Genomic DNA, 27,157 nt, shown 5'->3' on the forward strand with positions numbered 1-27,157 from the left:
CTGTTCCCAACATCCCTGCAACTCACACACCACACATAACACTATCCTCCACCACAATAACACGCAGTTCTCTACACATGGCAGATGCCGCCCACCCTCACCGGAGGGTCTGCCTTACAAGGGCTGCACTCGGCTAGAAATAGCCACACGAAATTATTATTATCTCTTTTATTGTAAGTGTCCAATTCTATGTACTTTCAGTTTTGCTATTCCTCTGTGATTATCAGTTCAGCTTCCTTAGACATAGCAGGAACATCCATCCTATCCTAGCAATTTATTTTCACCATCATTATGTGAGGTCCACATTCACACCCTTACCTGGTAAACACTATCATTCAATGCTTTACACTATGAGTAATATTATGAAATAATAAATAAATAGCTAAATAAATAAGTAAATAAATAAAAGGATAAATGCATGATTCCAACATACAGATTTGACATGTTTCACTCCAAATAGAAGTGAATAGGCAAACTATTACCTTAATGTCATCAAAAGTCTACCATGAATCAACAGAACAAATGTACAAAACGTGTCTTACCAAGAGCAGCTCGTTCCTGGCTGACAGTACTTTGAGGCATATCTTTGGTGCGCAGGCTTGGTCGAGCTACCACCACAAGTGAAGGGAACGTCTTGCCAGACAACTTGTTAAAGGTCACCTCACGAGAGTCTGCAACGTTGTGATTGCTCACACTGCTGTTAGCTTTTGGATCATCATCGGTAAGATCAACAATAGGAGCTGCTGCATTTGCTGCTGAAAAATTGAGTAAATGTTCAGGTAAACACATGAGAGAAAATAACATTATAAAGATATATATTTCAATTTCACAGAGGAATAAAATGAATAAATGTCTAAATATCCTTCACTGGAAAGCAATAGATTAATGAAGCAATTATGGCCTGATTATAAATGAAGTGAGTTGCTTAGAAAACCAGCTCAAAACACATGACACTTCTAGCAGTAAAAAGGATGAAGTCCTTGAGACAAAATGATGTTGGATTAAATTTCAGCATTTTTCTGGAACTGAGACTCATGGGAAACTATTCCTATAATCAACTTCTCTCATTATATTCCAATACCAAACGCACCCAGTTCTAGAAATTCATTTACGAGAAATATAAACTAGGCAGAACGAGTAAGATTCTATTAATAAAAGTTCCTACTGAAATTTATATTGTGACAATGAAAGCCGAATGTGTACAAGGCTGACTGATGACAAAACTGGCAGGAGCAGTGACAACTGTTGGTGGATAAACGGCAAGCAAAACAACAGCATCAGCAGATTGTCAGATTTTGCTATCAAGAAACTCCTAGAAACAGCTGGAGGCGGGTTAACAGTGAAGAATGATTTTTAAATTAAAACTATGAAAATCTCCCAGATGCCTATATAAAGAGCACAGCCGTGAAAGCACAGAGACAGACTCGAGTGAGTCAGTATCGCATAAATAACAAGCAAGTTACAGCAGTTGCGAGTCCTGCACTTTGGCAATTACAACACTGTAGTAAACAGGATGGTCCTGATTATGAATCGTGGTTGTTGTAACTAAGGTTGAAATTTACAGAACACAACTTTTATTTGCTTCACTTTATGATATTTACATAAATAACTGAAATTTATTTTGAAGCAAAAAGGAATATTGAATCTTGAGAAAAGTCTGTCTTTATACAATATGTACAGGTTTACAGTCTTTATATACACTTCTATCTTGAAAAGATAGTCTTTGTGAATTGACACGTTGATAGTCGAGAACTATCTGGCACATTAACATAAATGTCTTTGAGAGTCCTTGTTTGTTGAAGTGCCTGAATTCCTAAAAAGCAAGTTCAATTGATTGAAGAAATTCCACCTAGCGAAACTAAGGGAGCTTGCATGAATTAGGGAATGAAAATGGCTTGTAAAAGAATTACGGAACATAGGCAGTGGAAACAGGAAAGGGAGCGGTGACCAGAGGTGAAACCTCGTACTGCCAGAAATTCAGTCCACCTGGTCGAAGCACATTTTCAAGAGGAGTAGCCTCCGTGCTCGACGTAGGGTGTATTCTGGAGCTGGACACCGGGGCGAGTGGGCAATTGAGCAGGCAGGGAGCTCCTATTTATAGTACACTCGATGGTCAGGCACGCGCACTGAGGGCTGCGCGTCGAAGCTAGCAGAATGATACACAGGCGCGCGTGCAGCTGGCTGGCTGAGCGAGAAAGGGAGCGCCGGACATACAACAGTGGTGAGCTAGGAAGTCAACTGTTACAGAAAGAGGTTGCACCGTAAAAGGCCTGATGGAGAAAAGGAGTTGTTTATCAGTCACTGTTATGATCACGAATATTTAAGAAACTCATTAACTGCAAAACTCAAACACTAGTGGACATTTAAACAGCTCTGAATGATAGTTTATTAAATTCAGTGGACAGTAAAACATACTACCTCTCTTGAGTAGTGATTTAAGTTTTTAAGACCCTAACAACCTGCCGTACTAAGTCATAATAATAAATAATGTTACTGATAAGTCCTACTAACTTTATTTATGACTAGCTGATGTACCCGTGCTTCGCTACGGGATTCTCAGAAAGACTGACTTGGTGGTTTCCCTAACTGAATTCAACATAGGTCATTACAAAAACGTCAGTAGGAATGTAGTGATTGAAAGCAATGTTATCATATAAAATACTCAATCAAATGAAAAACAGCACACTTTCTCACTTTCAACGAACAGTACTACGGTGCCGATCTAACAGTCCAAAGTTCCAGAGCTGGAATAACCAGGTCGCAGACTGCCGTGAACACTCCTCTGTCGTTATTCCGTTAAATATGCACACTACTCATTCCAATCAGTGCCTCAGAGTAGGGACTGAATAGCTCGAATGCTATGATGAACTAGTATGTTACGTACTAGTAATATCAGAAAATGTGTGAACCAGAGGAATGGCATGCTAAAGAAGAAAGTTATCTAACTCCCCAGCTACTTTCCACCAATATACAGGCAAGCTGTTACACTGGGTACAACCAGCCAAGTTGGCCGTGTGGTTAGGGGTGCGCAGCTGTGAGCTTGCATCCGGGAGATAGTGGATTCAAACATCACTGCCGGCATCCCTGAAGATGGTATTCCTTGGTTTCCCATTTTCACACCAGTCACACCAGGCTGTACCTTAATTAAAGCCAAGGCCGCTTCCCTAACACCCCTATTCCTTTCCTATCCCATCGTCGCCATAAGACCTACCTGTGTCGGTGCGACGTAAAGCAAATTATTAAAAAAAACCTTGGTACGCTGCAGTAATTCTATATATCGGGGATAAGTGGAAACAGAAGACAAAAAGCACATTGCAACAAACAATGGTCAATGTAATGTTATTGTTGATAAAGTTTATGAGCTTTCTATATTGCAGGCCTTCACATTAGTTTTCTTTCGACTGTGTGATATTAGGGCGCCTTACAAAATTATTTATATTGTAGACTGTAGTTGCTTATTCTCAGACTTTACATACCGATTTTCACTAAATTATGTTTACCCATTTTCTTGTGACTCGGCGCTGATATGGACTTAGTAACAAAAATCCAAATTCATGAATATCTCTGCGATTATAAGCGGTACGGTAACAATGTATAAGACATAAGTAATCGGAAATTTAATAACTTCTTACATAACTACTACTAACTTTCAACATAACTAAAGTTATGTTAGTTATGTAGTATTCAACGATACGACCACTTATAACATAAATAACTTATTTGAGAATTACATTTCAGGTCTTCCCCTAAACTGTCATTTCACTCAGCGTGAATAAAATAATTTATAGCCTAGATTGTAGTGGTTCATCACCCGACTTCACATACCGATTTTCATTAAATTCTCTTCAGCCGTTTTCTCGTGATATGCGTACATACATACATACATACATACATACACACATACATACATACAGTAAAACCTCGTTAATTCGAAGTCGTTGAGACTCAAAAATCGGACTTCGAATTACGTGATTTCGAATTAACCGCCAATTCGCAATTCAGAAGTACCAACCCTTGCCACGTTACGAAATACTCTAAGGCCCGTTACTGCATGCAGTTAACCTTGATTCACAGTTTATACCTTTCAAATGCCATGAAAAAAGAAATACTTCCAAAATTTATCAAAAAATGTGCATTTACAGTATTCAAATAATACTTGCATATCTCACTGGCAAATATAACCTCAAGCAACGAAAGAAAGGAAAAAAAAGCACGATTCAAAGACAAGGAGAAATCTATGCTGGCTCCCATGTGCAAGTGCTTTATTCATTGGAGTACTATACTGTATGCATTTTAGATGCCTTTTATTTACACAGAAAGTACCCGATGCCCTTAAAATCAAACTTTCCTATGACTCTATCCTTGTACGATTTCCCGCCATGGCACTTCTCTCGTACTTCAGAAATGTAAACACTTGCCGCGTCACAAAGTATTCTAAGATCCATTAATACATGCAATCACCTCGATTCACGGTTTAAACCTTTCCAGTGCCATGGAAAAACTATTTCCGAAATGTATCCAACAAGGTGCATTTACAATGTTCAAATAATGCACTTGGATAAATCACTGACGAACATAACCTCACGCAATGGAAGGGAAAAAAATCACACAATGCAAAGACGAGGATAAATTATGCTGGTTCCCCTGTGCAAATGCATTATTTTTTGGATATCTGTACTGTTTGCATTTTTAGATGCTTTGTACTGGGATGGAAAGTGCCCGACGCCCTTAAAACATTGTAGCTTATCGCACTTTTCTATGACGAGAGGATAAAATTTCTCGCTTCCATGTGCACTGCAATTGCAACGCACTACAATGATCATCATCCCCGACCCTTGTACGATTCCCCGGCTGACACTTTCTCCTTTAAAACCATAAGACCGTTTGGGCTTGCATTAAAATAAACAATGCAGTTTCATCGGCAATGACAGTATTGTTCGGTGCCTACGAATTTATTATATGAACCACGCTTTTTCGTCAACTGTCGGCATCGCCAGTGTTCGCGCATTATGTTTTCCCGCACACTGCCTGTTGCGTGATATTACGGCGTTCCTTAAAAGGTTGAGTACAAAAGAATTCCGATTTCATTCAACTTGGCAATCATGAAGCGCACTGTAGACCCACCGAAGTGATTGTAAATGCAGAAAGCTACCCCTCCACGTTCCGGAACACGCGTTGTATTATGACGCGGATAAATTTCGAGTTGAAATTACTCTATAACATACCGGTACTATTGTTTTAAAATGTAAAGGCAGTTTCGACAATGTACTTTGAATTACGAATTATCCGTATTTCGAATTAAACAATTTAAATAACATGCAGAACTGTATCTCATGTTTCCGGGAACGAGAGCTTCTTCGAATTACGTGGGATTTTGAATTATCGAGGTTCTACTGTACATACATACATACATACAGAGACAGACAGAAATTACGGAAAAGTAAAAAAAAATGCATTTCCTTGTTACTGTGGACATGACCGATACAGAAATACAATTCTTCTCGCATTCTGAACATTGTACACACAAAACTCTAATTTTATATATACAGATTTCTTGGAGATGCAAAGTGGAGGGAGGCTTGACCACCTGGCATTCTGGCAACGTATTGTTACTGCCCTCGTAGAAACAAATAAGCGGGCAACAAAAGGGGGACCAAGTAAACCATCACAAATGGAGCACACTGATTTTAGGTACGACCGGCTAAGCCATTTGATCATCCCTCAAGAATCTCAAACAAGATGTCGATATTGTCACCAGAAGAAGACAACACGGAGTAGAAAGTGTGACGTTGGTTTGCATGTCAAGTGTTTTGTGGCATATCATACTAAGGAATAGGTGCAGCGCTCGATAACTTTTATTTGATGAGATTTATGTGATTCCCTGATAATCTGTCAATAATTGTAATTTTATTTTGAATTATTAAATATGTCATTGTTATAAATGATAAACATCCTGGCATTCCATATAGTTTGTCCAAATGTTGTCCTCTAAAGCCTCCCGTCTTATATATAGGACACCATTTATTTCACAGACAAACCTTTGAATGACCAAACACTGTTGCAGTCGTGTTTAGGGAACACCATTGAAAACATTTTAGAGAGAAAACAAATTTATCTGCGAAAACAAAGTTTCAGGTTTATCTGGGTTAAGTAACTTCTGATCAAGCAGTAGAGGTTCTTAGAACAATAAAATTCCCTTAAGGCATCAAGAATCCCAGGCCACCAAGCACTATCAAAGGAGCCTTCTACGTCCTAGCTGATCATAGTGACGCTGTCCTTGGCAACCATAACTGCATCCACTGCGCTGGATTTAGGCCTGAACTCGAATTTACCGTCAGGTAGCATATTATTCGAGTGTAAGTGATGCATTAATCTGTTTATAAACAGTTTCTCTAACACCTTCACTATTATATTCAATAAGCTGAGTAGTCTATATTTGCTTACATCTTCTTGAGTTTTCTTTACCTGGCTTAATTACTTCAATGATTTTGGCTTTTTCACAATTTGTAGGAAATATTCCTTTTTCTAGGCATTTGTTGCACAGAGAGAGAGAGAGAGAGAGAGAGAGAGAGTGAGTGAGTGTGTACACATACTTATGTCAGTATGAAATTTAAAAATTTCAGTGCTAAGCTCCATGGCATCCCTAAAATGGCTATAATTTACATGGCTTCCATTTTCGACTCAAACTGGAAGAACAGGCATAGATGACTACAGAGCCTTGGATTGGTTAGGACTTACATATACAGTCCCTTTAAATGTAGTACAGAAATATTTAAAATAGTAATATTTGAATCAGCCTTGTCAATACACTTATTAATGAAAGAAAATTATTTATCGTAATTTATAAGCTTCACATCCATATTGATAATTCACACAAATGCAAAGAGGATAAGAACTCCACCTAATCAATACTTATTTATTATTATTATTAATAATACAGGATGGTTTCGACCCTAACGGGTCATCTTCAGCTGGACATATATATACGTATAATACATCGTACAATTGTAAACATTACCCTATTTAGAAAGGAATGTCTTGTGATGGTAACATGAGTAGGGCATTCGTCAAATTACGCATCTGAGAAAAGTGAATATTCTTAAACTTAAAACTAACTTATAAGTATACATGAGATAAAGCAACATATGCATAGAACACTTTCATGTTTGTGAAAGTTCACGTTTATGACTTGCACTGTTTTCTTAGTTCTTCAATTTGACTAAAATTTAAAACTAACATATAAGTATTCATAAAATAATAACATGTGCGTAAACCACTTTCATGCTAGTGAATGTTCAAGTTTCTTGCATTATTTCTTAATTCTTCAGTTTAAGTGTTTTAATAAGTCCAGTTGTCCACAACTGTGCTTATGTTAAATAACTCAGTAGCTTGAATTGTGATATGAGTTACATTTAAAATACCAATATCACATTTAAAAAATATTTTGCCACATGTACACAAAGGATAAGAACATTTTACATCTCTAAAAGATAACATATAGACGTAGTGTAGAAGGCTTGGAAGGTAGTGTAGAAATTACAGCTTGTCGTATATAAAATCCAGTTGTTTACATTAAAGGATGAGTCGTAGTGTTCTTTGCCATATTAAGATGATGATGTGTTACAATAGACCAGAGTGGAGGTTCCTTCTCTTTTGTAGTTGTGTGATATTGTAGAAATTATCTGTGAAAGATAAGAATAAGGTGTAAGTGATACTAATATGTTGAAGGAATGTCTTGGGTCATGTGAGAGAAACTATGTGTGTACTTGCTGCTATTGTGGTCTTGAAGTTGTATATGGTTTGAGAGCACATTGTGTACTACTTCGTGTCCGTCTCGGGCTAATGCCGTTTGCTGTGGAGGGAAGGGGTGGAGGGGCGGGAGGAGTGGCTGTTGAAGGGGTAGGGGTGGAGTTGGGCGTGTCTTCTGGTGGTTTTCTGGCGCATGTCAAGTTTTGTTTACTAATTCTCTTGAGATAAGCAATTTTTAGGGATGGAATGACTGTATTAAATATGACATTTGTTTTTTCTGTGATTTCATTTATGTTAAAATTAGGGTTGGCGTATTGATCTAGATTAATGTACAATTCTTCTGTTATGTTGAGCAAGGGGCCCTTAGTATTTATATTCAAAATTTGCATGTCATTTTCAATGTTTGTGAATTTATGTTTATAATCTTCGATGTGTTGGCCTATGGAGGAAAAATGATTGTGTTTTATGGCATTTAGGTGTTGATTATAACGGATTTGAAAGTTCCTGCCAGTACGTCCGATGTAGCTAGTGTCACAGTTACTGCATTTTATCCGATATACCCCTGAATGGTGGTATTTATTATTGTTGTTGATTGTTTTAGCGTTGTGTATGATATTGGCACTATTGTGTGTAGTTTTGTATGCTATTTTTAACTTGTATTTCTTTTTATTATGTTCATTATAGGATATATATATATACGTATTGTTGAAGGTAAATAATACGTAATCTTTCTTGGTTTTTTCTGTTTTTGTTAATTTTGATTAGGAATGAAATTTTATTTTATGAATAATATTGTTGATCATTTCTTTCTTATACCCATTGTGTTTGGCTATTTCATGAATTAGTTGTAATTCTTTATTTAATTCTTCTGTTGTTAATGGTATGCTAAATGCTCTATGTATCATGCTATAGTATGCTGCTCTTTTGTGTATGTTGGGGTGAATACTATCCATTTTAATTGTGTTAGAGGTGTGTGTGGGTTTTCTATATATTCTGTATGATAGGTGATTTTCATGTCTGGTTATGGATATGTCTAAATAGTTTAGGGTACGGTTGTTTTCTATTTCTTTAGTGAATTTTATGTGTGGGTCTGTTGTATTCAATGGGTTCAATATGTTGGTTTCATTGGTAAATCTATTATCGATGATAACAAAAATGTCATCAACAAATCGGCACCAGAAAAATATGTTATCTATTTTACTAATTGATTGATGCTCCAAATGATCTATGTAGATTTCGGCTAGTATGCCTGACGCAGGAGATCCCATCGGTAGGCCTTGCTGTTGATAAATAGTGTTGTGGAACTTGAAATAATTGTTACTGATGGCAAATTCGAGTAGTTTTATAAATTCTTCTATTTCTAAGGTGCTTAGATTACTGTAGTTTATTAGATTGGATTCAATTATTTTTATGGTTTTCTGTGTAGGTACGTTAGGGTACATGTTTATTATATCAAATGATGCAAAGATATGGTATTGTTCAATCTTTAGCTCTTTCGTAATATTGCAAAATTCTGTTGAATTCCGTATTGTTTTTTTTGGCTAAGAATACGTTGTGTTTTTTAAGGAATTTCTGAATAAATTGTGAAAGTTTATATGTCGGGCTTAATCTGTAATTTATGATAGGTCTCATTGGTATGTGTTCTTTATGTATTTTGGGGTAAGCTTTGGCAATTGGTAATTGCGGATTCATTACGACAAGTTTCGGGGATTCTTCTTCCATTAAAAGAAAATGTGTATTTTTTAGTAATGCTTTGAAATTTCTTTTTATATTAGTAGTTGGATCTTTGCATTTGATATGAAAGATACTATCTTGAAAACATGCTTTAGTTTTTGTTATATATTCGTCCTTGTCAATGATAACAGTAGTATTACCTTTGTAAGCTTTAGTTACGAGTAGATTGTTCTGTGTGATCTTGTCCTTGAGCTTTTTTATATGTGAACTGTTGATAAGTGTTTTTGTTATGGCTATTGTCGAGAATTCTATTCATATATTGTGGAAGTCTTTTTTTTTTTTTTCGTATCTGGCTTTGTCTCGTAAATCGAATGGGATTTTTTGTATCCGTTTTTGGTTTCTGTGATAATGGTTGTAATGTTCTGGAAAGTTGATGTGTTTCCCCAGTTACGTTAGGGTCCCTTGCTCAATATGACAGTTTCCGTTTCATCGAATTCCGTTTCTGTTAATTTTTTATAGGTGGATGGAATTTGTGTTCATTAATGCCGTTAGGATGGGTGAAGGGATTCATTTCCGGAATCTTGGTTTGCGGTTTTGGTTTGAGTGCTTCTAGTTTCCTATTCAGTGTGTTTTGTTTGAGAATCACTAAGTTTTCTAATTTTTCTTTGGATATCTGTTGGAAGTAGTCCCAGTAGGTATGTGGTAGCTCGTGGGATGCTTTTAGGTGTGCTTGGTATAATTCATTATTCAGATGTTTTTTGCGGTATAGGAATTTAATTTCCTCTTTTAGTCAAATCTTATTTGTTCTTTTTTGTGTACTGCGTGTTTGGGTAGTGTTTCTGTGTTTGTTATTTTACTTCCTGAGAAATTTAATAATAATAATAATAATAATAATAAAATAATAATAAATAAGTATTGATTAGGTGGAGTTCTTATCCTCTTTGCATTTGTGTAAATGATCAATACGGATATGAAGCTTATAAATTATGATACCGTAAAAATAAGAAGAATTTATAAAACTACTCGAATTTGCCATCAGTAACAATTATTTCAAGTTCCACAACACTATTTATCAACAGCAAGGCCTACCGATGGGATCTCCTGCGTCAGGCATTCTAGCCGAAATCTACATAGATCATTTGGAGCATCAATCAATTAGTAAAATAGATAACATATTTTTCTGGTGCCGATTTGTTGATGACATTTTTGTTATCATCGATACTAGATTTACCAATGAAACCAACATATTGAACCCATTGAATACAACAGACCCACACATAAAATTCACTAAAGAAATAGAAAACAACCGTACCCTAAACTATTTAGACATATCCATAACCAGACATGAAAATCACCTATCATACAGAATATATAGAAAACCCACACACACCTCTAACACAATTAAAATGGATAGTATTCACCCCAACATACACAAAAGAGCAGCATACTATAGCATGATACATAGAGCATTTAGCATACCATTAACAACAGAAGAATTAAATAAAGAATTACAACTAATTCATGAAATAGCCAAACACAATGGGTATAAGAAAGAAATGATCAACAATATTATTCATAAAATAAAATTTCATTCCTAATCAAAATTAACAAAAACAGAAAAAAACCAAGAAAGATTACGTATTATTTACCTTCAATAATACGCATATATATCCTATAAACAACATTTAAAAAAAATACAAGTTAAAAATAGCATACAAAACTACACACAATAGTGCCAATATCATACACAACGCTAAAACAATCAACAACAATAATAAATACAACCATTCAGGGGTATATCGGATAAAATGCAATAACTGTGACACTAGCTATATGGGACGTACTGGCAGGAACGTTCAAATTTTTATAATCAACACCTAAATGCCATAAAACACAATCATTTTTCCTCCATAGGCCAACACATCGAAGATTATAAACATAAATTCACAAACATTGAAAATGACATGCAAATTTTGAATATAAATACCAAGGGCCCCTTGCTCAACATAACAGAAGAATTGTACATTAATCTAGATCAATACGCCAACCCTAATTTTAACATAAACGAAATCACAGAAAAAACAAATGTCATTTAATACAGTCATTCCATCCCTAAAAATTGCTTATCTCAAGAGAATTAGTAAACAAAACTTGACATGCGCCAGAAAACCACCAGAAGACACGCCCAACTCCACCCCTACCCCCACAACAGCCACTCCTCCCGCCCCTCCACCCCTTCCCTCCACAGCAAACGGCATTAGCCCGAGACGGACACGAAGTAGTACACAATGTGCTCTCAAACCATATACAACTTCAAGACCACAATAGCAGTAAGTACACGCATAGTTTCTCTCACATGACCCAAGACATTCCTTCAACATATTAGTATCACTTACACCTTATTCTTATCTTTCACAGATAATTTCTACAATATCACACAACTACAAAAGAGAAGGAACCTCCACTCTGGTCTATTGTAACACATCATCATCTTAATATGGCAAAGAACACTACGACTCATCCTTTAATGTAAACAACTGGATTTTATATACGACAAGCTGTAATTTCTACACTACCTTCCAAGCCTTCTACACTACGTCTATATGTTATCTTTTAGAGATGTAAAATGTTCTTATCCTTTGTGTACATGTGGCAAAATATTTTTTAAATGTGATATTGGTATTTTAAATGTAACTCATATCACAATTCAAGCTACTGAGTTATTTAACATAAGCACAGTTGTGGACAACTGGACTTATTAAAACACTTAAACTGAAGAATTAAGAAATAATGCAAGAAACTTGAACATTCACTAGCATGAAAGTGTTTTACGCACATGTTATTATTTTATGAATACTTATATGTTAGTTTTAAATTTTAGTCAAATTGAAGAACTAAGAAAACAGTGCAAGTCATAAACGTGAACTTTCACAAACATGAAAGTGTTCTATGCATATGTTGCTTTATCTCATGTATACTTATAAGTTAGTTTTAAGTTTAAGAATATTCACTTTTCTCAGATGCGTATTTTGACAAATGCCCTACTCATGTTACCATCAAAAGACATTCCTTTCTAAATAGGGTAATGTTTACAACTGTACGATGTATTATACGTATAAGTATGTCCAGCTGAAGATGACCCGTTAGGGTCGAAACCGGTTCTGCATTATTATTATTAACAATTATTATTATTAATAATATTATTAATGTTATTATTAATATTAATAATAATAATAATAATAATAATAATAATAATAATAATAATAATAATAATAATAATAATAATAATAATAATAATGATTAAGTGGAGTTCTTATCCTCTTTGCATTTGTGAAAATTATTTACTCAACCAAACATATTTCAGGAATTTAACCATTCCACTGATGACGGGAATTGACGAGGCTGATTCAAATATAACTATTTTAAATATTTCTGTACTACAGTCGAACCTGCCCTAACGGACACCCTTATTCAGTGGACACCTCCCTACACGGACAATTTTCTCGGAACCGTTTCTATTTTACATAAGACAAGTGTTAAATGGGCCTCATTTAAGCGGACACCTCGAATTCCGGACAGCGGACATCGCCATTTGTCCCATCCACTTGACTTAAGCGGACACTTTACATGTTGCAGGACAATTTATTACGCCGGACCACATGTCATCCTTTCTTTTAAAACCATTCTTCAGACATTAAGGAAATTCCTTTTGAATGTTTGTACTATTTCGAGTGCAGGGGAGAGAAGGTACATCAGAATGCAATTCTACCTAGAGGTGTATAGGCCTATTCTGAGAATTCTAATCGCTCAGAAATGCTGCCAGAGACTGTTGACTCACAAGTTATACCTGGGGATTTTCTTCTGTTCTTGCATCATTCTACTCATAACTCGGATTGTCACTGATTAGGTCGAGCTCAGGTAGTCAACTTGAGAAAGAAAAGACAGTACAGGCGCTAACTAGTAAGACAGAAATACAGTACCCACCATAGCATTTCAGTTGTCTGTTAAACATGAGTAACAACTGACGATCGTATTTAGATCTCGAGGCAAGAAGAAAAGTAATTATAGAAAGTGACAAGGGACCTTCAATGAGAATGCTTGCCGAAAAATTCAACTGCGGGAAAACTCAAACACTACTGTGAATAAAACTGAAATTTTAAAGGAGTTTTTGAGAATATCGCAGTTGAGAAAACGTGTTAAATTTGCACAGACGAAGCTTCACGATTACTTCACGAAGCTGTAATGTTTGTAAATGATGTAAAATCACTTCTCTCTATGAAATACTAACACAGAAATGACCTAGAATAATAAAAATGAAGATATGTATGCTTATATTTAAGGTGGATGTTCTTTACCGTTAAAATGTTTGATTATTTCTACAAACTAGTTTTAGCGGACACCTCTCGTAACGGACATTTTTTCTTGGAACCGACGGTGTCCGCAGAAGGGAGGTTCGACTGTACATTCAAACTAATCAATACAGATCAATCAATCATTTTAACCATTATGGTTAAGATTATCAACAGTGCAGTAACATTTTCAATCAATGACAAACACAACTTGTACTTGTTACCTACATTACTAAAAAGATTTTGGAAACAAAGCCAAAAGCATGGCCAACATGATAAAAGATCAAGAATATGGTCAATTTAACCCTAATACCTGCTTGGTTGTTCTTCTTGTTCCCACCAGTCGAGAGACCTCCAATACTATTATTCTCAGCTGGGCGGCTGGTTTGCTGTTTACTCTTTCCACGCACGTTGGTATTAGTTGAGCCTGTCAATATACAATATAAAAATTTGGAATGATTCTATTATATTTTTAATCTACAATTACTAATAATATAAAAATTGGCCTATAATTTCTGATAAACTAGTCTATAATCATATCAGACAGCGCTAGGAGAAATGTAAGCCCAAAGTCTCACTATCCTATAATACTCAATATATTTACAGTTCTTGCAGTGGAGGGGGGGAGGGAGGGTAGTACCATCCAAGAAACCAAGAAAACAAGATAGGAAATGATGGTATAATTAATGCATATTTTTCATATATAATGAAAAATTTACCGATCATTTACTGATCATATACTGATCATGGCTTCCAAAATTAAATGACACTCTAAATTAACACGTCAAATACTGAAGTACCAATGGCAACTTCCAGAGGACAGGTAAAGTAATCTATTTATACAAGATGGATTCATATGTTTCGAAATTGCCAGCCACATTTACTGCATAAACATTAGTAAATAATAAAAATTTTATGTGATGTAACAACCCAAAAGTATGGTCAAGGGAGTGCATTACTAATGTTACAATACAAATGTCTGTAAAGCAAACTGAAAAAATGCTCATCTACAGAGTAAAATTAATAAGGTTTCTTTTTAATTACTCCATGAATGATGCGAAATAATACCTAGAATATTTTTAAACAGCTGTTTAAATTGCTCAGCAATGTATTTTCAACACATGTCAACATGGATTTTGTTTGGAATTATGTTGAATAAGTTATAGACTTGAATTAACACATTTTTCGGACCACAGGATGACGTAGACCATAAGATGCACCCTGATACTTTGATGAAAATTTAAGGAAAAATATAATTTTACTGTATTTTGAAACAAAATTTTACAGAAATAATTTAATTTGTGTACAAACACAAATTAACGGTAGGTAATGCAATACTGTCACTGTTACAAATCACAAGTAGGTATTGTCTTCCTGCCACCCTATTAACATGTAATTTTGCATATTCCATAACTTTTAAATTAAATGCTAAGTCGCAAAGGAACTACATCTGTACAAATGACATTGTGTACAGTAAATTGCTACCGATTACAAAGTGAAAGATTTTCCTTCCACCTTTCCTTGAATGTTAGCTATAATGGTAGTCAAGGTTTGCCTGGTACAATAAGGAATTGCGAGCAGTCTTGTTAGGAATTCCCTAGCAACTCACGTGCCTGTCAGACGAACGCAGGTATACCATAGCTGAAAGTATTGTAAGGAATCTTTTCAGCATTGATGTATCAAATCACGTATGCTCAGTATCTAAGTATGATAGACCTTCGGACCTAAGACATAGCCTTATTTTAGGCAGTATCTTCTGTAACAAAAAGTGTGTCTTATGGTCCAAAAAATACGGTGTATTTATTGCCCAATCTTCCTTCACTCCAAAAACAGGTGTAGGCAGAGATAAGTTAAAAAGTATTTTCAGAAAAACAGCTGAATATATTTCACAACAAATCATGAAGAAGCAAGTTATTTACAAAGCTCATTAAAAACAAATAACATCAAAAATTCAACAGTGGTAATTTAACACTTCTGGTTTATTTAATGTGAAGCCATTAACACAATAGAAAGAAGGAATGAGTCTCACCACCTTAGAAAGACGGAGGGGTCAAAAATGACCGTTAAGTGTAGTTTTATTCTATTACTATCTGATGTACCCGTGCTTCGCTACGGAATTCTGCACTGCATACAGAATTCTAGTGTACACGTTGTGAGCAAGATTGTACTAAACTGCATAGTTCTTAACGTTACCCTAGAAATGCGGCGGGGAAGTCACCAAACATCTTTTCTCATTTGAAGACTCAGTTAGGGAATTTTCATTGTAATGGTAGACCCGCTTGCCTACCATCAGTCACAATCAGATTGGGGAGTTTTCATTATAATTGTAGACACTCGCTCTCCACCTGCCTTTTTACATCCTCAGAAAGACTGTTTTAGTAGTTTTCCCAAATGAAATGAACATACATTACAATGACGTAAGTAGGAATGGTGCGACTAAAAGCAATGCTTTCATATGAAATACTCGATCAAATGAAACACCACACATTTTCTCACTTTCAACGAACAGGACTACACTGCCGATCTAACAGTCCACAGTTCCAGAGCTCGAATGACCAAGCCGCAGACGGCCGTGATTCGTGAACACTCTTTGTCTTTTTTCGGCAGGGAGAGGGTCGAATAGTGGAGACTCCCAGGGCAAATCTATGCCCTTTTACTAATCTGTTTCCTAGGAGTACCCGATGAGTCAGAAAATATCAATTCACTACACTGGCGGCGGAAAAATCTATCTCACTTGGAGGCAAATTTTTCCTCCAAGCCAGAGGAGAAACCCCCTCTTCACTGATAATTTGGAATAAAATGAATGTAGAATTTAATAAAAGTGAACAGGAAGATTTTCTTAAAAAAAACAGCTCTTTTCACAGTTGAATTTTGAGTTATTAAGTGAATTGTGGTGCTAAAATTTGGAATAGGGCTAAATTGTTATTCTAGACCAGGCCATACTACTACTACTACTACTACTACTACTACTACTACTACTACTACTACTACAAGTCAGCCTCTGCCTTAAGTACGCACACTGCTCATTCAAAATAGCGCGTCGGAGTAGGGATCGTATACCTGGAATACTGTACTATGAAGAAACAGTGTGTTACATACCAGCTGTATCTGAAAATGTATGAACCAGAGGAATGGCATGCTAAAGAAGAAAGTTTTATAACTCCCCGGCTATTTCCCGCCAATATTCAGTCAGGCTTTTGTACTCGGTACGCAGCAGTAATCCCATCTATCGGAGTTGAGAGGCAGCGTAACGGACAAATAACATCACAACAAACAATGGTCATTGTAATGATATTGTTGATCAATGTTATGCACCTTCGATATTGTAGGCCTTCCCATTTAGTTTTCTTCCGAAATTGTATTCTCTGTAACTTTTGATATCTAACACTTTTCAATAGGACCAAAAACATAGGTATTTTAACATTAAAATTTAGGCGCCTTCGTCTAAACTACAATTTCATCCAGGGTGAATAAAACTGTTTATAGCTTAGACTGTAGTTTCTTATTCCCCGACTCCATACACTGAATTTCATTAAATTCTGTCAACCCTTTTTCTTGTGGCTGGGTGTCGTTATGGACTTGGCAACAAAAATACAAATTCATGAATATCTGTGTTATCATAGCCAGTACGGTAAAAATGTATAAGACATAAATGTTCGGAAATTTAATTCTATAAAACATTGGTTGTGTTGTATGTATCGATATGATCACTAATATTTGAGAATTAAATTTTAGGCCTTCCCCTAAACTACCATTTCGTTCAGCGTGAATAAAATAATGTATAGCCTAGGTTATAGTGGCTCATTCTACGACTTTGTATATGAGTTTCCAATGAGATAGGACCACTAATGACGTAATTATTTAAGAATTAAATTTTAGGCCTTCCCCTAAACTACCATTTCACTCAGCGTAAATACAATTATTCATAGCCTACGTTGTAGCGACTTATTCCCCGACTTTGCATACCAATTTTTATCAAGATAGGACTCCTAATAACGTAAATATTTGAAAATTAAATTTTAGGCCTTCCCCTAAACTACCATTTCTATGAGCGCGAATAAAATCATTTATGGCTTAGAGTGTAGCGGTTTATACCCCAAATTTGCATACCGATTTTCATTAAATTCTCTTTAGCCGTTTTCTAGTGATGCGTGTACATACATACATACATACATACGTACATACATACATACATATATACAGACAGACAGACAGACAGAAATCACGGAAAAGTAAAAAAAGTGCATTTCCTTGTTACTGTGGACACGACCGATAAAGAAATACCATTCTTTTCAAATTCTGAGCAATGTACAGACAAAACTCTTATTTTTTTATATATATAGATTTGTGAATACTGATCAAAATCAAATCAAAATCTCTTAATTTGCAAATGAGGTGTCTTCCTCAGTGGCAAATGGTACACTAAAAAACATTATTGCCAAGCACTAGTGAAGAAAATTTTCCCAAAATACAATATTATACAATTTATGCTAACAATTTTTTCTATTAAACACACAGCTCATCCTTAATAAATTTATATTGTTTACACAAAATTCTACTTATATCTCCTGTACTGCTTACAAGTATAGTCAACTGATATACAGTATGTGGAACTCCTTCAAAAGATACTATACAACTGGTATAAGATTAAAATTTAAATTGCATTTTTTTAAAATATATATATATATATATATATATATTTATTTTTTTCCCCCATTCTGGAACCTAAGTAGCATAACGACCTGCTGCGTCTTAAACAGAGCCCCTTTTGCCACCACTTTTCACAGTTCCTGAAGGGCCTTCACAGCTACCGTAGCGGTCCCAGGGCCCTTTAAGTCCCCACTGTACTTCACCCCTACAGGCAGTCCACTACTTTGGCTGTCCAAACTCCTTAGACCAGGGGATGGAATTAATTTATTCACACACATTTTTTTTTATTTACATTAACCTGCACTGGTCGAATGCCCTCTAACATTTCATTTATTTTCTCTGTTGCTGTTTATTCTCCTCTTGAATATCTGTACAGATTTTGGAAAAGGATCAAACACTACCCCTGGTAAACTGTTCCACTCCTTCGCACCCTTCCCAATGAATGAAAATTTACCCCAATCACTTCTGCTAAAATTCCTTCTAATTTTGTATTTGTGGTCAGTCCTGCCAATATAATTATTTTCCAACTGAAGCCTCTCACGGATATCTCCCCATGCTTCTTCTCCTGCATAGGCTCTATATAATCCTATATGTCTAGTTTTCTCCATTCTCTTACTTGAAGTTTCCCGCCCAAGTGGGGATATATTTTCTACAATGAAAATAAATATCAATGACCTTTCTGATTGAATATTATATTAAATATTATGTTCTAACCCACACAGTCATATCAAACATTCAGTTATAAATTAATAATAATAATGTTATTTGTTTTACGTCCCACTAACTACTTTTTAAGGTCTTCGGAGACACCAAGGTGCCAGAATTTAGTCCCGCAGGAGTTCTTTTACGTGCCAGTAAATCTACCGACATGGGGCTGTCGTATTTGAGCACCTTAAAATACCACCGGACTGAGCCAGGATCGAACCTGCCAAGTTGGGGTTAGAAAGCCAGCGCCTGAACCGTCTGAGCCACTCAACCTGGCCAGTTATAAATTAATTTAAAATCAAGTGAAGGTCACAATCAGATATTACGTGGATACAAAATGAAAGTCTCTTGTGTGATTAGTTTTCATGAACCTATGTATCCATACTAAGCACATCCTTCAGTGGTCTGAAGAGCATGTGATGAAGTACAGTATGTCTGTGAATGAGTATGTCAACCTAAAAGCTTACAGACTCTACACACATGACAATTTTCTCTTTTCCAATACATCTCTTGCAGACAACCTTTTTGCATGCCTTACACAAGTGCCCACCTTTCAGGTCCTACTTGCATTTGTTGTGCACTTGGCATTTCCTGCGTTTTTTACCAGATTATGATTCTGTATCACTATCATCATCGTCTGCAGTATCGATCCTTTTCTTTCTACTCTAGGTGTTTGATGCAGTTAATTCCTCAGCAAGTTGTAGGAGAAAGTTATTTCACAAGATATTATTATTTGTAACCTATTTATACAACACCCAAGTGTTTATTCCTGTTATTTCAAGAACATTAATGGATGTGTGCAGCTGGCTTGACGGTATACTTTCGGTCATTTGGTCCACAGCGTCGACTCCATACTCAGTTCCATTGAAACATGTTACGGTGTCAGGTTTCATCTTTCTGTCCGTTCCCACCTGGTCATCTGGATGAAGTGAACTAAGCACATGTACTGTGATAGTACATATATCACACCCTCGCACTGTATTTAGAAGTAAGAGAGATTATTGTCAGTATTTGATTCATCATCATCATTATTATTATTATTATATTATTATTATTATTATTGTATTTTAGTTGTATATTTTGTCATTAATATTTGTAAACTGGGAGCTCTACATATGTGGTATGAGTAATTTGTTTTGTATGACGGCTGGGAAAATCAAAGCTATCATAACTCAGGAAATTCATATGACTCATGCCGATATCCCAGTCTGATGAGATAGACTTGTTGATGTAGTCGGGAACTTCCAATGACTCATGTGAAACACCCCAGAGTTTGTTGAACTTGTGATTGCCTTGTGACACAGGAAGAAGTTCAGAGCGTGGTCTTGACTAGAGGATCTACTCAAGATTGGCTGGCCAGGATCAATATCGACATATCTTTTTGAGAGGAAGGGGGAAGTGGAGCTCTATATATGCATGACACGATACGGCGAGAGAGGACGACACTGTACGGGAAGGAATTAGTGCCGACACACACGATACAGGAGTGAAACTGGAAATATGGTACTGGAGTGACACTGCTGCAGCACTATACTGGACTGGACTTCAAACGTTCATGGAACATAGTCTTTTTATGTTAGTGGAAAGTGGCTGACCTACAAACTGTGGAGTGCTTACACACTGGGTATTGTAATAATTTGTGGCGGCCTGGTATTATATGTTGGTGAAAGCTACCTCAGACTTTCCATAATTTATATTCAGGAATGATAAGCGTGTGTTGCTAAAATGTATATACCTTTAAAACAAGTGTTAGAGTCAGTGAACACAGTATTATGAGGTACAGTACTGTGCGATTAAGAGCCGATTATGACAATCAGCAAGTCGTGTTGCTACAGAGACAGTGAAGGGTACTTATCTACATATATGTACATTGTTCAACGGACTAACTGCAAATGGTGGCTTAAATCTCCCTTTCGTTTTCCCACTGTTTTCATTGTTGTTGAAAATATGGAGTCTTCCAGTAATATTTGGTGTGTTTATTAAATGTATATTTTGACGAGGTGCTCATGCACAGATTTTATTGAGAATATAGTTAGTTGTTTTAGAATCAGTGGAGTTTCTAATGAAGCTAGGTGCAGTTCCTACCTATTTAGTCACTTTCAGAAGGTTAGGCAAGGCCTGAAACAGATGTACCAGTACGCAGCAGTATGTACACGCCCTGGGAGATAAAGAATTATCATGCTCTATCTAAATTAGAGGGATCTATTCTGGTGAACTCTGGCACCCATACTACAGACATTTCAATTAATTATTGTTCTTAATTTTATTAATTCATTTTATTTCAATTATTTTATAAGTTTTGGAGTAATTTTATTTATGATTATTATTAGTATATGTCTAAAAATATTACAGTACATTCTTGCAGACCTTGCCTTCATAAATACTCGAAAGTTATGTTGTTCCTTTTTAGAACATGGGCTCGAGAAGGTTTCACCTCCGGCAGAACCTCTTACCTGATTTATTGTACCAAGAAGACAGGATCCCTGGGGTTTCAACTTTTCAGCTAGCTACAGTGATGCATAAAAACTGTCGCAAGTGACATTCCTATCTTTGTTTATGAAAGGGGCCATTAACTTCTCAACAACATAATCCAAACACACATTTTTAGGGGATTGTTCATCCCTCCCTAGATAAGGAAATACATTCAAGATGTATTTCAATTCTTTATCCATGGCCGTCCAGAATTTCTGCCCATATTTGTCAGGCTTGGATGCCATAAACTGCAAAAAGCGAAAGCGAGTTTTGCTCGAGAACAGTTGCTCATCAATTGTAATCCAAGCTGACAATTTGAAATAAACCTTTCCCATACGTCGGATATCAGGGCAAACTTATCTGTTTTAAGTTTCTCTGACATTGAGGAACTGATATTGAAACTCAAGAATCTCTCATTGAGGAACTGATATTGAAACTCAAGAATCTCTCAAAATTTCTATAATATGATCTTGAGACATAGCATTCTTACACAATTCAAGTCACTTTTTGGATCTGAGTGATTTCAAATCCAGGGTACTCGCACAAGTTGCCCCCACAAGCATATACCTACTACATACATATAGAGCGTTCCAACCTTAAATTGCAGTACAGCAGTAATGGGATAATTCCGTCTCTTTTTCCTTCTCCCATGTTTTGCGGGTAGCGCTGTCCTACTCTAATGCAGCGGGTTTGCCAAATATCCGTAAATCAAAATGATATCGGTTAAAATGGGTGAATACCGAGCTCGATAGCTGCAGTCGCTTAAGTGCGGCCAGTATCCAGTATTCAGGAGATAGTAGGTTCGAGCCCCACTGTTGGCAGCCCTGAAAATGGTTTTCCATGGTTTCCCATTTTCACACCAGGCAAATGCTGGGGCTGTACCTTAAGGCCACGGCCGCTTCCTTCCCACTCCTAGCCCTTCCCTGTCCCATCGTCGCCATAAGACCTATCTGTGTCGGTGCAACGTAAAGCAAAAAAGGGTGAATATCATGTTATGTACAGAATTTCAAGGTGCATTTGATGTCGTTAACAAAAAAATTGTAAACAAATAATTTAGTGTGAAAATGGTAATATAATGGAAAGTTTTGCCAAATGCAAAATCTTCATTGCATAGAACTTATCATGTCATAACTCCTATTTTATATTCGTAATTTTCCTAATTTTTTCACTGCTGGTAAAGAAACATTTCAGCTTGATGTAGATAAGTTTATTTTTAAATTTAAATGATAACAAAATGCAGTATATGCATTTATTTTCAGTCATGTTCAGGGAAAATTATGTGCAGGAAAGAAAAAGTCAGTCGCTGGCCAGCATCTTTCCTAGTGAATTTGGATGGGGGGTCGAAACGAGGCAAATGGTCTTCAGACATGGAAGTTACTTTTACAACAATCCCAAAGTTCTTATCTTGCTTAGTTCTTAATTTGTGACAGGAAGAATATCACCTTGAATTTTGGTTTCGCGCGTGACTCTGCTGGCTGAAGTACCGGTAATGATCTCCCAAACATGCGCTTTTAACATTTCCAGACAGTCGCATGCAGTACAGTGCTCATTTCATCAGTAGTATGTATAATAGTGATTAAATACATATCAGTGACATATGTACAATTCTTGAGGGAAAGTGTATTTAGTTTGTGTGGTTCGTGAGTTCGTGCTCATGCATGGGGATCTAATTTCGAAGAAAAAGTGCAGAAGGATCATGGCGTGGTTAAAGCAAAGCAAACGGTCTTTGGATATGGAAGTTATTTTTAAATCATACCTCAAGTCCTTACCTCGTTATCTCTTAATTTATGACAGGGAGAACGTCTCGTTTGTTTACGTTTCACGAGTGACTCGGCTGGCTGAGCTCTTAAATATACTGACAGCCGTGTGCACTGGTGTTCATTTAATATTATAAGATTGATTAAATAAAGATCAGTGATATATATATAATGGCGTGTGGTCTCCGAAGAGGCCGAGTGCAGGTCTTTCGAGTTGACACCGCACAGGTGACCTGTGCGGCTATAAGAATGTGGCCCTAGCTGTGATGAATTCTAATGCTGAAGACGGCACACACACCCAGACCCCGAGCCATTGAAATTAACTAATAAAGGTTAAAATCCCCGACCCGGCCGGGATTCGAACTCGGGGCCCTATGGACCAAACGCCAGCACGCTAATCATTTAAGCCATGGGGCCAGACAAGATGAATGATAAATGTATAGTTCTTGAGGACAAGTGGATTGTGTTTGTTGTGTTTGTGTAGTCTGTGTAGTTGTCAGTTCATGCTCATGCGTTCTTAGTTTGAAGAAAAAGTGTAGAAGGATGTACAATGGATCATCAAATTAAAAAGAAACGTTCCGTAGGTAAACTCAGGGGAAAAGAACGCAATATTATAATGAGTGTCCTGGATTATTTTTAAAGACTATGAATATGAGCAGTGCAGTCAGTGAAACAGCTAAAGCTACCGGTTGTTCCGAAAGAACAATCTATGTTATAAGGAAGGAACACATGCATGCTCCTTTGCGAACTCACGCAAAAAAGAAAAAAGAGAAGGACGGCAGAAAAATGCAAGGAAAATTAAATATGATGAAATTGTGCGAAGTGGAGTGCGTCGGGTGGTATACTCTCTTTTATTTGCTAACATACCACTTGGTTTTGAGTCGGGTAAATGGAGAAGATTCTTTGCCACGATTTTCCAAAACTACGATGTATCACTTCTTACATGATATAGGCTTCCGTTATTTAAGGCGGGGTAATAAGGCAGCTTTCATTAAAACCGATGAAATTATTAATTGGAGACACATATTTCAGGGAGATAAAACGTTTGAGGGCACAAAATAAAGCTATAATTTACACAGATGAATCGTGGGTAAATATTGGGCAGACAGTGACAAAAGAATGGAAGAATATGACAGTGAAAAGTGCACGGCAGGTCACCATTGAAGGGGTGAGTTCGGGACTTAGGCCACCGAAAAGCCGAGGACCATGATTTGCCTTAGTCCACGCGGGTCAAGGTAACTAGAATATAAGGTAGGCTACTCCGGCGGTTGAAGCCTCCATTGGCTGGAGCGCTCTGACGTCACGCGGTATGAAAGATAGCGAGTGAGGAACACAGTCGCAGTACAGCAAGCCTGTGAATTCTCGTGCCTGTGAAACATCTTCTCAATCTTTCATCAAATAATAGTCTGGTTTAGTCCGATTCGATAAGTAACGGCACTTCCAATAGATTTTAAAACGTGAAAATTCGTTAAATTACGTCACATGCTGAGCAGGTAGAACATCAACTATCAAATACACGACATATAATACGATAAGAAATAAAATATTGCCATGCAACTCAAAATAATTAATTTATTTCCATATGAAGTAAATATTTAGATTAAATGGCATAGGAAAATATGCATCATATCGACATCATTATGGAATTATATTAAATTATTAAAACGTACGTGTCAAGAGACTTAATTACTTGATGAACCAGCCCAAAGCTTAGCCTTCTTATTGGCATATTTTCTCAGTGCTAGCTCCTTACTCTTTGCATTAAAATGCCATATCCTAATAAATGTCCTGATCCTTACGTAGAGACAAATTATTTTGTCATGGAATACTGGAAATTTTGACTTAATAATAGAAGTAAGAGTTTTCACTTTTTTGCATCTGGATACAGTCTTACCGTGAAACACACCAAATGAAATTTCGAACTGGGCTATATTTCTTAACCACTCATGACTGGGATGTGTGAGGCCCCCTTTTGAAATAACCGAGATCCAGTAACATGATAGGAAAAACTTAAAACGGTCCACCTTTTCAATACAAAAATGTTATATTTATTTATAACATGTATTTGCACTTGGAACTAGTTTCGACGCTGTGTTTGCGTCATCATCAGCCAAAATGTGGGAAATAGGCAAGATGTAGGCATTTATATTACACAAGGTGTTACATTAAACAATACACATCTTACAAGGTGATAAAAACAGGGACGAATATAGAAACAAATGAATCGTTGAGAAAACAAAAGTTTACATATTAAAAATAACCTTAACCACACATCTTGCAGTGCGAAAGTGTTCTTCTTGAATGATTCCTGAATATAAAAACACACGCGCACACATTTCTGAAGAGCCAGCAGGCAGGACAAAGTAAAGTGAAACCTTAAGAGGAGTTCTGAGAAGAGTTCCTCATTTTTCCTATGTTCCGACTAACTAATGAAGTCTCCCTTGAGTTCCTGATAAACATACACAACAGGAAATTCTCCTTCACTCTCAACAATAGCTCTAAAGACCAACGGTAAAATTTTTATTTTAAATATTGTGCAGAGACGTGAAAGCATGATTTTGAACATGATATAACTCCTTCATATAACCCAGTTTTTTATACAAGGTGTTGCATTAAATAATACACATCTTACGAGGAGATAAAAACAGGGACGAATGTAGAAACACATGCATCGTTGAGAAAGCAAGTTATACATATTAAAAATAAGCTTAACCACATAACTTGCAGTGCGAAAATATTTGCCTTGAATGATTCCTGAATGCAAAACGCGCGCGCACACACTTCTAAAGAGACAACAGGCAGGAAAAAGTAAGGTGAAACCTTAAGAGTTCTTCTGAGAAGAGTTCATCATTCTTTCTATGATCTGACTAACTAATGAAGTCTCCCTTGAGTTCCTGATAAACATACACAACAGGAAATTAAACAATACACACCTTACAAGGAGATAAAAACAGGGAAAGTTATACATATTAAAAATAACCTTAACCACACATCTTGTAGTGCGAAAATATTCGCCTTGAATGATTCATGAATACAAAACACACGCACACACATTTCTGAAGAGCCAGCAGGCAGGAAAAAGTAATGTGAAACCTTAAGAGTTCTTCTGAGAGGAGTTCATCATTTTTTCTATGTTCCGACTAACTAATGAAGTCTCCCTTGAGTTCCTGATAAACATACACAACAGGAAATCCTCCTTCACTCTCAACAATAGCTATAAAGACCACGGTAAATTTCATTTTAAATATTGTGCAGAGACGTGAAAACATGATCTTGAATATAATATAACTCCTTCATTTAACCCAATTTTTTACACAAGGTGTTACATTAAACAATACACATCTTACGAGGAGATAAAAGCAGGGATGAATGTAGAAACAAATCCATCGTTGAGAAAGCCAAAATTATACATATTAAAAATAAGTTTAAACACACAACTTGCAGTGCGAAAATATTTGCCTTGAATGATTCCTGAATACAAGACGCACGCGCACACATTTCTAAAGAGCCAGCAGGTAGGAAAAAGTAAGGTGAAACCTTAAGAGTTCTTCTGAGAAGAGTTCATCATTCTTTCTATGTTCCGACTAATTAATGAAGTCTCCCTTGAGTTCCTGATAAACATACACAACAGGAAATTCTCCTTAACTCTCAACAATAGCTATAAAAGACCACGGTAAATTGTATTTTAAATACTGTGCAGAGATGTGGAAGCATGATCTTCATTAGTTCGTCGGAACATAGAAAAAATGATGAACTCCTCTCAGAAGAACTCTTAAGGTTTCACATTACTTTTTCCTGCCT

At 36.3% G+C, this 27,157-nt stretch overlaps 1 protein-coding gene across 8 annotated transcripts in view; it reads right to left on the reverse strand.

Annotated features, from left to right (window-relative positions):
- LOC136874046 (uncharacterized) overlaps positions 1 to 27,157 on the reverse strand; it is a 616,846-nt gene that overhangs the window by 367,192 nt on the left and 222,497 nt on the right. For all 8 annotated transcript variants that reach the window (XR_010860213.2, XM_067147551.2, XM_067147552.2 and 5 more), the window contains exons 7-8: positions 14,086 to 14,199; positions 543 to 755 (exon numbers count right to left, since the gene is read on the reverse strand). Coding sequence is in view for 7 of the 8 variants with exons in the window: in XM_067147551.2 (XP_067003652.2) it covers positions 543 to 755; positions 14,086 to 14,199 (327 nt within the window). In the remaining variant the exon portion in view is untranslated. The remainder of the gene's footprint in view (positions 1 to 542; positions 756 to 14,085; positions 14,200 to 27,157) is intronic.

Source organism: Anabrus simplex, chromosome 5 (assembly GCF_040414725.1).
Source record: "Anabrus simplex isolate iqAnaSimp1 chromosome 5, ASM4041472v1, whole genome shotgun sequence".
Classification (NCBI taxonomy): Eukaryota; Metazoa; Arthropoda; class Insecta; order Orthoptera; family Tettigoniidae; genus Anabrus; species Anabrus simplex.